Consider the following 12,634-nt stretch of genomic DNA (forward strand, 5'->3'; position numbering starts at 1 on the left):
TTGTTCAATTCACCAAACCAAATTGCTTACAAATTGGCAAACTAACAAATATCAGCATTTATAAAAATTAAATCCATATGTTCTTCAAATCTATGTATCATCAACTACTTCCAGATGTAAAAACTCATGCATAGTTTTAAGGAACCTCAGTCACTTTCCATCATGATTCTCAAAATTAGCGCTGTCCACAAGCGATGTACAACACTTTGTCTCTTCAGGAAACAATACTCGTTGCTTTTCTTAGAGCCAGGTATCCTGTAACCACATCTGAAGGGAGCATCCGAATATAGGCAAATTCTTCAATAGTACTAAATCTTAGCTTGCTCTGGGGATCTGTGTAATTTGCCTGAAAAAGAAACAATGGCAGAGACACGATTCAAATAAAATCTCGAACCAGAATACTAAAAATGTGTCTAATTCCAAGACCACAAAATAATGCATTTCTTTCCCCAGTAACAGCACTGCTGTTCTACCACGTGACCAAAAGCTTGTACTTTTTTCTTTCTCCTCGTGTTTGAACTTATGAGAAGTTAACAGACCCCTATAAAATCACATTAGAAATGCATTAAACATACAGAAGGATGAAACGGTTTCATACAAAACACAGTGCAAAATAAATTCCTCAAGTCTCTAAACTCTCCCTAGCAACTCTGTGCCTTGTGCAGTTTCTCTCAAGGCAGCTCCCCAAAGAGGCAGTCTGCTGCCAATAAATTACCCACAAAGAGGCTGAATTATGGGTGCTCTGATAGCTTTGGACTGATTTTCTCTTCCTGCATGTAACTTAGCTTTTAATTTACTTTAAAGTGGTTGTTAAAGCAAGGGAGTCTCAGCTTATGGTTCTGTGACAAAATTGATAAGAAATTTGAACTCAGCATTGTGCTTTGCTACAGATGCCTGCTTTCAGCATAACAACCTAGCCAGCTAACCCTGGGCTACGCTTGTATCCTCTGCTATGTTTGGACCCTGGGTGCCTGGGAGAGGTGCCAGTTTCCTTCTATCCTCTCCCCTTCCCTGTTGCTACAGAAACCTTGAGCTTGGATGAGCTCAGGGGTAGCACAGGAGGCTGGGCTGGAAGAAGGCAGGCTTCAGAGTATTGCCTCTCCACCTTCAGCCTCCAGAACACTCACCACCTATTCAGCACTGGATTACCAAGTGCCTGCCAAGGCTCTCAAGTGTCTTTGGTACCTTTCTTTAACAGGAGATGGTGGCAAGCTGCAAGGCACAGGCAGTTAAAATCCTTTAAGACTAAAAAAGAAAAGGCCAGCAAGAGCTGGAGATATTCCCCCATCCCATTCACGCTGTTGAAGTGCGGAGCTCTCTACCACTTTTGTGTTGGAAAGGATCTGTTGACCATGGTAGCAATCCAGTTAACAGTCTGGCCTGATCAGACTTAGCAGAAAATTAAGTGTTATTTGTAGCTTGTTTTTTTACAAAGAAATGCCACAAGGTTAATTAAATGTAGTCAGCTAACAGTCAAGCCATCAACTAATTTTCAAACAAATGGCAAAGTTAGGACATTAGGAATAAATTTATTCCTGGTAGTAACTTCACGGTTACAGCTAGTATAAATTTATTTTTATTTCACACTTTAAATCCGGCCTCATATAAGAAAAAGCTAACCAAGTAGACTGCTTTCCACATGTGCATGATTCTGAAATAAACAAGCCAAGCAATACCTGCAATTTGTATTGTGTACCAGTCTAGGTTAAAAAAATTATGGCAGTTCTTCACCATTCTGATACTTCGTATTGGACTGTAACGTTTGTCCACACTAATGTATGGGAACTACTCATTTACGCCATGACCGCCATCTGAAAACAAACTTTACCGCTACTCCAGCAATAATCAAAACAGATTAGAAAAGTGAAGTAAGGTGATTTTGCAAAAAACCCCCCAACTCTGTCACGTTTAGAAACTAAGTCAAAGGCCACAGCTACATGCTCTTCAAATACAATAAATTTATCTCAATCTGTTTCTATAGTAACAAGCTGATCCATTTTCAGAAAAGAGAAATATAAACATCTGAAGGTTTGAGAGTTGTTTTATCTGCTTTATAATAAATTACCCTGTTTTGCATGTTAAAATACCTAAATTCTCACCTTGCAAGTTTGAAAATAGTAGTTTTATTTTGCAGTGTCAATACAGTAGATAACAGCTTTTGAATTCTAGGCTGCCTTAGAAATATAAATTGGCCGTTCTGCTTGGTAAATTTGATTCCATTTGTGTTACACACAGAAAGAGAAGAAGATCAGTAGAATTTTACTGTGGCATTTAACTGCAGGTATACTGATGAGAGAGATTTAACACTTTTTTTTGTACTTGCTAGACCATTTAATTCTTCCCTAAATGGGTAATACTAAGGAATGTATTTTACTACTTTTTTTTTCATGGGGAATCCAGCATTCCCACAGAAAATATATTCTTACACAAAAGCTTTCAGATTTTACATAGAAAATACAAGAACATTTTTCTTACACTAGATTTCTAAAATATTCTATTATCTCACATATCCTCCTACTAGGAAATGATCTTGAAAATATATTTAGTGCTTCTTACGAAACATTTCTAGCTTAGCAATTTTAAGGACACAGTGTCTCAGTTATCTTAATAAAAAAGGTTTTTTTAAACATGGTATTTTTATCATAGTCTGGAGAAGGCTTGCAGGCCAGGTAAAATAGGAAACTTGACTCACAATGCAATTAGAGGATGGAAAATTAAGGGGGAAAAAAAGGAGAGTGGAAAGACAAAAAAAAGGAGACAAAAGCAGCACCGAATGGATTCATGTAGAAAGGAGAGTATTGATACTGAGCTAAAATAGTTAAAGTGTAAAGAGTAAATCACTGATGGAAAGGAGGAGCTGGTAAAGAAAAACTGAGGAACTGAGAGTAAGACTCTTTTTTCCCATGGCTAAACTGACCCACAGCTGGTAGGGACGCGGTCTTCATTCACAGCTATAACCTAGAACATTACCTCACTATAGGTGCAGTGACTGACCAGTTCTGAAATGCATAAGAGCCAGAGCAGGAAAGCATTAGTTAGTTCCTTGGAGATGGGGCAATGAGAGGGTCTTATGCCTTCTGCCCCACAAAAGCCCCTCACAGGTCAGAGGCGTTGCAGCAACTCTAATAACAGCTGGTGTGAGTGCCACTAATACTTGCAAAGCAACTCTGAGGGGAGAGGATAGGAAACAGGTGAACACCATTAAGTAACCTTGTATGGAATTTTTGCTATTTTGGTGAAATCTACTCATTATTATTTCACATAGCCATCTAAACCCTTCCTCCATCCACTGCATCTTTTATATAGAGTAGGGGTACTTCTGCAAAGTTCCTTATTCAGCTGACCCCAGCTCCTTGTCTGAAAACAAAGTGATATTATATCAAAGCAATACTCTTACAAGACTGTAAGTCTGCTTGGCTGGAGGGAAGTATTTTCCCTGGGTTTGTGAGCAGTCTCTTCCATTTGCTGTCTGCTAGTTCATCTGTGAGGGAGATGTTGCTTTCCTATTCCCTCTTGAACACCAAGGGTTACCAGCCTCAGTCCAAGCAACCCACTCTATTTCCAAATCATTCTCAAAGGCACAGGCTGGAAACATGCCACCTTCTAGGTGCCTTATATAAATGTGTTACTTAAAGTAAAAAAAAAAATACGCTACCAAATTAAGAGCCCAAATGCTAGGACGTGCAGGTCTGCAGTCGGCTCTGTAGCTATTCTCTGACGCCTTGCACTGTGCATCCACTATAAGGCAGTCCTTAAGTAAGTGCTCACTCTTTTTTTTTTCCCAACGGGGATTTCCACCTAATTCAGCGTACAGAATGCAAGGTGATGTGTTAACCTGCATCAACATAACAAATGTGTATTTTTACAGGCATCTCTATCAGGTGATATCAAGCCCGTGAGCTGGGATAGTGCCCTGTAGATGAGAAACAGATTAAACTGAGGGAAGGGACCCAGAAATTCTGTTTAAGGCTCTTTGACACTATGAATTTTTCATTATTGTAGTTATTTAGGGCAACCATTACTTAACCCTTTTTATAGTCCAAAATACAACATTTCCATTCCTTTCAACTGTAACAAATGCACAGGCTTCCACAAAATAAATCACTGGGGGAGGAAGGGGGAAAGTGAAAAGATACACTGTTACTAAGACCTGGTTTGTTTTAAGAAAATTATTCATGTCACATAGGAACAGTGTCAGCAGCAGATACAAAATTTTCGTTGGGCAGAATTCAATTACTTTACTCCTGGTTTGTGCCAACAGAATCTTTGGGGAATGTGGGTGCCAAATTTTAACTACAGAGACTTTTTGGTGCATGTGCGAACCGTATCTAAGTCAAATGTGTTTGGATTTTTCCTTTTTCTTTTTTCTTTATCAAAACCATGTACAGGAACCCATCTGTGACACACAAGCTATATATCTGCCAAACTCCAATTTCCATCTCTGAAGCATGAGGGTATCTAAAATTCTCAAAAGTCCACGCCAAGTGTCTGTCTCAGGCTGATTTGTTTTGAGGGAAAGTTTGAGAGCAATGATGACAAGTTGTTCTTTTTTTTTTTTTTAACCTAGGTCAGTCAATACAGTTTTGCTTAATCTCACTCTTGAAAATTGCTGAGACATTTTTTAAAAACTTTAAAAGATACAATGAAATAAATCAGTCTCGGGCAAACACTCAGTATGAAAAGTTTCAGTCTGCGTGGTTAAAGCTTGGCAACGTTAATAGTTGTGTAGACTGTGGGCTACCAGCTTTCGCTGTAACGTTCTAAAGAATCAGAAATCGTGGGGATCAACGCAGACTGTACAGCTGGGAAAGTGGCATGATAGGAGACACCTATCAGGACAAGGTATATAATCTGTCCTGACATCTATTAACAACCTAAAGATTTTGTGACATAGTGACAGTATTAGGTGTTTGGCCCTAAATCACTGGACAACTATTAAGCATGGGGCTGCATAGGAACCTCAACAAGCACAGCTTTTTACAAATGCATGCACTGGCTTTTTTTCCATGGTGGAAAGTGAGATGCCAATTTTGAAGAGAAAAATAAAATACTCACCGGAAGTCCTGAAATGTCCGAATATTTCTTGGCAGGCTTAAAGGAAGGAGGAGCATCAATATTAAAATCTAGAGAGAAACAAAAGGATAAATTCAGTGTTGTGTATATATATTTTAAAATGTAAATCCAAAATGTAAATAGTTAACAATGCTCCTTTAAAATGCTGTCTTTACTTTCTAGAGGTCTCTATTAACTAGCAACACTGAGAAAAAGAAATATGAAACAGAGTTACACCTGAAAACATTTAGTCTGTTAGCACTGTAAATAACAGCCTGATTCTGCTCACCTCTCTGAGTTCAGTAAGCAGAACTGCCCTCCCCCAAAGGAGAGCTTTTTGAAATGTGTTGATTTCTTCCAAGTCTTAATGATTTCCCTTGCAGTCAGTTATTTGCAAAGAACAGCCATTATCATACGCATGCTGTAACTTAAAACATTATTCAAGTTTACAGCTCTGAAATATTATAATCCAGAAAAGCAAAGTAATCTTCTAAATCAGTTAAATCTTTAAGCATGTACCACTTTAAGCCCAGTCAATGACCTAGAAAATTGTCTGAATGTTTAAATTAAATTATGGAAATTGCTGGGTTTTGGTGCCCTTTAGATAGTAACTCTCACTCATAAACATTTTAAAGATACAGTTGGTATGTTTAAGTATTTAAATCTCCATTTTGGATGTTTACAAAACTATCTTGTACCTGACTCAATTCTTTCCTCCTTTCTGATTTCCCTTGCACCTCATTCAGATATTACGATCAATTCAAATGCTTCATCCATATTAAATTTCTAACTCATCATCTCAGAATTCAAAAGACACTAACGCCACAGACAGCTGGTTTTAAACATGCAGCTGAATTCCTTTTCCTGTCTTCTTAAAAAAACATCCTGTAAATTTACAGTTGCAAACAGAACATAGCAGAAATAGCAACTTCAGCAGATCGTCAGTTACAATACCCAGGAACACACAGTAGTCTGCATTTTTCTGTAAAGGTCATGTCTAATAAAGCACTTCAAAAAGTGGCAAGCTATTTTTGGATAAAGCATCAAGTCTGACAAAAAGTATACACATATGCTCACTTCTGAAATGGCTCCAGTTGCTTAAGTAAAATCACATTCTGCCTCCAGGTATGTCCAATATCATCTTACTTTACAAGCAGACTTGAAGTGTATCTAGACTAAGACTACTGCTGTAACTCTGCTCCTGTAGATGTACGCCAGCTTGCACTGCTAATCAGGACTGCTAATAGCATAGTTTCAGCTGTATTGAACTAAGTAGGGGACACAGGATTTAAATCTCCCAAGAATCCACGATAAGGAGCTGGATAGGAAGCTTGGGCTGAGGTCTAAGCTACTGCAGGTATGTGGCTTAGCAGAACCTATTTGGAAACATTTCCTATACAGCTAATCGAGTAGCAGCCACCCATCAGAAGACATTAGGGCTGTATACAGACAAGGCTCCTCAGCAGCGAAGAAGGACAAAAACCTGACACGAATAAGGAGTTTCTGACCTGGTCTGGATAAATAAATTCAATTTATTAAACGCTCTCCCCAAATATGTTTGAACTTTGTCACAATACTCTGAATTATTTGCTTCCCTCTATTTTCCACTTACACTTAGCAAGAATGATTGGACTAGTCTTAAATGTAGTAGTGGACCCTCTTCAAGCAGGAACTGCAAGCACTGATGAAATAATTCAGGTTTGTTTTAAAGGAAGCTATTTGTGTGGATTTTATTATTTATAAATGCATTCAAAGCATCTAAGCAGCTTACAGCTAGGATCATTTAGTTGCCATGGCAATGCCCTTTCAGAAGCAAGAATTTGTTTTAGGTTCTTCCAAGTTCTGTTCTTCTTGCCAGCTGCTGCTCCACCAATGCCGGAGTGCTAGAATTAAAAATACAGTGTTTAGAGAAAAAATAAATAAATAAAGAATACTCTTCCAGAGCATGACGCTTCTATTTCATAGTCTTTCTGGTATGTCTCATCTTGTCACGAACCATTTATTATCCTCAATTATTTCATCGGCAGGCTAATATACTGTACACTTTAATCTTGGCTGACAGAAAAACAAAGCTTTTTAGACTGTGTCAAACTCTATGTTTACGATTAACTGAAGGAAATGAAAATCTGCTTTTTACACAAAAACAGAAAATCAATGCGGTTAGCCAGAGATTACAGGATTCTGTATGTACTTCCCATCATAATAGAACTTACTACTATGAAGTTATGTCTAAAATTGTGATTACACAGCTAAATTTTGTCTCTACTTTTTATGGCATATTACAGGCACAGCTCTAGCTCTTTTACAGATTACCCGTGACTGTAGAAAACACAACTGACCTTGCAAAATGTAATGAATACTATGAGAAACTTTCTGGCAATCTTATTTTCTTTCAAAGGATAGAAGATAGAAGAAAAGACTAATAAATAGAATGTTGGCTGCCAAAACAATTTTGCATTTTGAAAGATACGCTAATGGAAGGCTTGCCACAGGTAGTATAACAGTAGTTGCAGTCATCAAATGTGACTGCTACAGAGTAATTTATTTATGTCCCTCCAGAGACAGAGGCTGCACAACATACTGTACTACTTCTAAATGATCAAAGGACACAGATTTACAGCTTTACTTCAGAAAAGAAAATGTTCTTACAATTGGGGAGTTGTTGTTTTTTCTGTCAATAATTACTACCTGCCATGTTGGTCTCATCAAAACTTGGCAAAGTCCTGCAAACACATTTGTGCTGTGATTGATTTATAAATTAGCCTGTTAAATTGCTGAGAATGATAGGAGGAAGGATTCAATGAGAAGACTTTTTTCTGTAGACATAAGATATATTCAGAAAAGATACTCGTAAGCTGATGGTATATTGGGTTTTGACAACGGATATCCAATATAGAAAGCACATGCAAATATTTGCTCTGAGGGTAACACCTTAGATTACTCTAGAGATCATTGTAAAATAGAGCCAGCTGGAATATGGGATGAAAACAGATGTGCTACCACGTTACTAATTTAAATTCATTACATGAATTTTCCCCAAAATCATCGCATGATATTTTTTTCAGTAATCTGGTTTCTCAAAAACAACTGTTAGGTTTATGTGAACTTAGGACTCCCAGGAATGGGGCTGAGTATCTCCTCACACACCTACAATCAAAAGGCAATGACTGCTAAGCACACACCAACCAAGCTACCTTTGCACCAGTGAAGTTCAGGGAAAGCTGGAGCTAATATCTAAGGCGGAGATATTCATTGCTATTCACAATTGTCAGAAGACCTTTTTCCCCTACCCTGCTGCCAAAGGATGCAAACTCCATTCAGGAAGTTTAGAAAAAGGTAATTTAGGCTGAAAGAATGCAGAAAGTCATCCAAATTATGCCTACCAGTTCACACTGACAAAAAGCTAGATAAAACTCAATACAATTTTTATCAAATTAGTTACTGTATTGGGGTGGATAGTTTTATGTTTTTATTATAACTACTTATTTCTGCAACAGTTGCCAAATGCCCAGAACGTTCGTTATTCCTTCAAGCATGCAGACATTATTATTGCCTCTTTGGAAATGGTGACATCTCTCAAAGACCTGAAGGATCAGCACAAGGCCTTATGGATATTGCAGTCCTATGTGGAAGCTACATGGAATGCCTCTGGGTGCAAACTGAGCTTTTCCACTTAGCCCCATCTCTCAAAGGCGCTGGTGCTCACTGGGAGATTAGAGTGAGCAAAGCATACAGTTGTTTGAATGCTCCTCTTGTGACAAGAGTCGGCTTGCAACACAGACACAGAGCTACTTGCAAGTCAGAGATTAATCTTATACCCCCTGCCAAACCGGTGCTCAGTGAGCTGTGCGATGCCTGATTATTCAGGTTTTATGCTGCAGGATACTGTATCTTACCATACGAAATGAAATCTGGGATAAAATCCTTCTTTCTAAGTACTGGCTTAGGACCAGCTGTCTGAGAAGTTTGCTTGTCTAGAAAGCATTTGTACAGTGTGCCAGTGAGTTGGCTTTGGCACAGCAAGATAAAAAGATATTAAAAACAACCCCAGCAGTGACAGCATTACTAGCTGTAGTCTTCCTTCACTTTCTCCCCCAGTAAGCCTCAGAGTGTTTTAGCAGTCTGTATTTTGTTAGCTGTCAGAGTTTACATGACTTCTGAGCACCCGCAGGCCAGGCTTCTGGGGAGCATAGTGTTTGCTTCTAAATCTGGCAATTACGGGAAGAACGGACAGCACAGGTCTGTTAAGAGTTTCAGGGACTGGGAGAGGAGCAAAATTCCAGTTGCTAATGACTCTCTGGCTGATTTCTAGTTCAGTTGCTTTGCAGCCTGCCTTGGCTACTAACTGGGAGATGGGATTCCTACAATTCATAGCAGTATTAATTGTTCCTCACTTGCTGTGGTTGCTTGTGATACCACGCCATAAAACTTCTACACTCACCTTGATCTAGCAGGTTTTCTGACTCTGCTCCAAATTGTTCTGCCTCTGGACCAATGCCATTTTCATGCTATAATATAGTCTGGTCTTTGGACCGTAGCATAATATTGACTTGAGGTGAATTTCTTAAAAAATGTCAATCTTTTATTTGGCTGTTAAGATGACTTCCTTAAGATTTACATTAGCAATATGGTTAAATAGAATCCTTGTTAATGTTTTAGTTGAAGAGTTTAGAATTTCAAATTGTTAAAAAAATATACTTACGATGAAGTTTGGATCTTTAAATGGTAACGGCTTGACAGTTGTTTCCACTGATCCTGTGCTGGAGTCTGTGTTCAGAAATTTGTTTTCATTCGTGGCCTCTCCACCTGCACTCTGAAGAGAAAGTAAAATCTTACTGCTTGTTACTCTGAGCTAGTTTAACCGGAGATGGAGCCAGTTGCTGTATGACCTACCTGTTGCCTTTTTAGCCTTCCTATCTCTTTTTAATCTTTAAAGATGTCGCATGCCAGCAGTGGGGAAGCATGAAACAGAACATTTGTCAAGCAATTTACAATTGACATACAAAGGGGAGAAGGGGAGTAGAGCGGCCAAAGCCCACTGAGTAAAAACAGCATTGGGTGTATTTCAGTACTAAAGAAAGCCATCGCTATAAAGTGCAAGACAGCATGTGAAACCTGAAACAGCAAAAATGTAGACTGGATCTATTTCAGCATGTTTCACATTAGAGCTTTAACAGGAATATATAAAATTTATAAAAAATTTTTTTCCAAGGTTCTAAAGAAAAATTGATCAATCAGTTTATTCTCTGTCCTTGTCTTCAATCGTGCCTGAGGGAGAATTGAGAGAAAAAGACATTTGATTATATATTTATCATTTTCATACACAAGCCTCACAAAATCTACATGGATACTAGTTGGTGTTTTCTAGGCTTTTCTTTATGGTTTATTTAGCAGGAAGAGCAGTAGGAGAAGGTGTGTGTATGTGACTGGAAAGCTAAAAAAGATGTGTGGCAGCATAACCAATATGTGATAGTTCTGCATGGCTGAGTTTATGTTGTTTTTTATTTTGTGAGTGCCCTGTAAGTCTCTGTACTACCAGAACTAGCCCATGCTACATACATAAATGTTTGAAATCATGATCTATACTGAAGTCAATGAGAATTTTACCACTGAGTTTGGCATTTCAATCAAAAGGATTTCATATCTTTTTTCTTGAAAAAAAACTTGGGTAAAAGCTCAATCAATATTTACCAAATGGGTGGTTAAATCATTTCTTTACAAATTAATATCAGAGAGATAATATTTAGAACAAAAAAAAAGTTTCCCTGGGAAAACCTGCACTGCAAAACTTTCTGTGTTGATACAATACTCCTTCAAGTATAAGAAAAAAGGATCACATTATTAGTGAATTATGGGTGTACATCTAGGAACTGAGACTATACAGGAAAGGCCATGACTCAGCACATCCTTATTACAAGGGAAGCGTTTGTATTCTTAACTACATGCATAAATAATTACAGGATTAGGAACCAGGCAACTGAACTCTTCTTTGGTGAAATACATCAGTTATTCACAAGTGCCTGTTTTTAATGGACAAAAGAGTGGTCTTAAATATTCAAAGTTTGGTATAAAGCAGCATTCAAGTAAAATAGTCAGGTTTCTAGTGTCTTATTAAAAAAAAAAACCAAACAACTAGAGATCTCTATTTTCAAAACCACAGTTAGTCCTCTGTAAGCTCACAGTACAGAGGATACTAACATAATAACGTCAGTGGAAGCAACATCGAAGTCTGTAGTTTAAGCTTGATTCTTCCCTTGCTGAGGACATTAGAAGGCAGTGACTGTCAGAGAGACAGAAGAAACGCCGATGGATGTTTAGAAACATTTGTATTATATGACAGTAAGCAGAGTAAATACCTTCAGCAATCCTGAGTAAAGTGGCTTTATACAGAGTTGCTACGTTTCAAACTATATTCTTGCACATGCATGCTTCCAGCACTTCAGATTTCAGCAGCAAACGTTAATCTTGAGAAATATAAGGCTTGAGATACAATATTATTTTTTATTAATAAATTATCCCTGATACTGCTCATTATCAGTGTAAAAAAAAAATCAGAGAACTCTCAGAGTTACTTCAGAGTGTTCTTGCCTTTTATTTGGTACCATTTGGTCAGTTTTAAATCCAATCCTACCATTTTTTGTTAATCACTTTATCACTTTATCACTTTTGGCCCTTCAGTGACTATCTCTTAGCTATCCTGTTGTTTATGAAACAGATTTTGAGTAGCATTTCAACACTACCTTAAAACAGTGTCTATTTTTTTTGAGACAGAGCAAATAAAAATAGTTAAACAGTAAAAGGAAAGAAGCTTTCTTATACATCTAGTCCTTTATTTCTGCAGCTGGCTACACTCACTGACTTCAGCGGGCTTTTCTGTGTGGATTCAGTGCTAATCTTGCTGGTGCATTGGGAAGGAAAGTAAGGAACTGTTCCTGGCAGGACAACTCCTGAATGTGAATTCTACACGTTGTTCCTTTTCCAGGCCAGACCCTAAGGGATTTCAGATATTACTGCTGCTAAGAATCGGGATGACTCACATTATAGGCCAGATGTTCATTTTCTTTGTGCTGGTATCCCTTGCATGTTGGCAGAGGCAGCAGGGTACAGAGCAGCAGTTGCTGCTTTTCTGGGCCACGTGGACACCCAAGCCATCCTCCAGTCTCACAGTGACATAATGCCAGCAGTGGCTTCTGGATCCCTCATGGACAATTTGAGAGCAGTGCTTTCCTCTCCAAGACAAGGGTTGCAGGCTGGTGTGCAGGACTGTAAAGCAGCTTACATACCATAGAGGTATCCAACTGATACTGTGATTTCAGAGCCCTGTGATAGACTGGGAAGCAAGTAAGACTGAATACAATCCCAGTTAAATGCTGGGAACTGAGATAAAAGTGTAGAGGCTTGTTTGTTTCCTCACTCAGCATTGCTTGTATGAAAACTCTGATTTTTAGCAGTAGCTAAAAAAGGGAAGAGAGATACTCAGCTAATGTGTTTTTCTTTCTGGAAAAACCTTGAAGAGTTGCATAGAAGCACTGCTTCCAGAACAATGTGCTACTGTGCAGAGGTGTGAACTGCCCTAAGTACA

The 12,634-nt window shown here is 38.3% G+C and overlaps 1 protein-coding gene across 1 annotated transcript in view; it reads right to left on the reverse strand.

The window, feature by feature from the left end:
• Positions 1-214: 214 nt before the first annotated feature.
• The window catches only part of INO80C (INO80 complex subunit C), an 18,907-nt gene continuing 6,487 nt past the window's right edge, over positions 215-12,634 (reverse strand). The window contains 4 exon segments of the mRNA XM_010132938.1: positions 215-346; positions 5,056-5,123; positions 6,824-6,935; positions 9,755-9,865. Of these exon segments, the coding sequence (XP_010131240.1) occupies positions 215-346; positions 5,056-5,123; positions 6,824-6,935; positions 9,755-9,865 (423 nt within the window).

This window comes from Buceros rhinoceros, unplaced genomic scaffold (genome assembly GCF_000710305.1).
Source record: "Buceros rhinoceros silvestris isolate BGI_N320 unplaced genomic scaffold, ASM71030v1 scaffold12163, whole genome shotgun sequence".
NCBI classification, from domain to species: Eukaryota; Metazoa; Chordata; class Aves; order Bucerotiformes; family Bucerotidae; genus Buceros; species Buceros rhinoceros.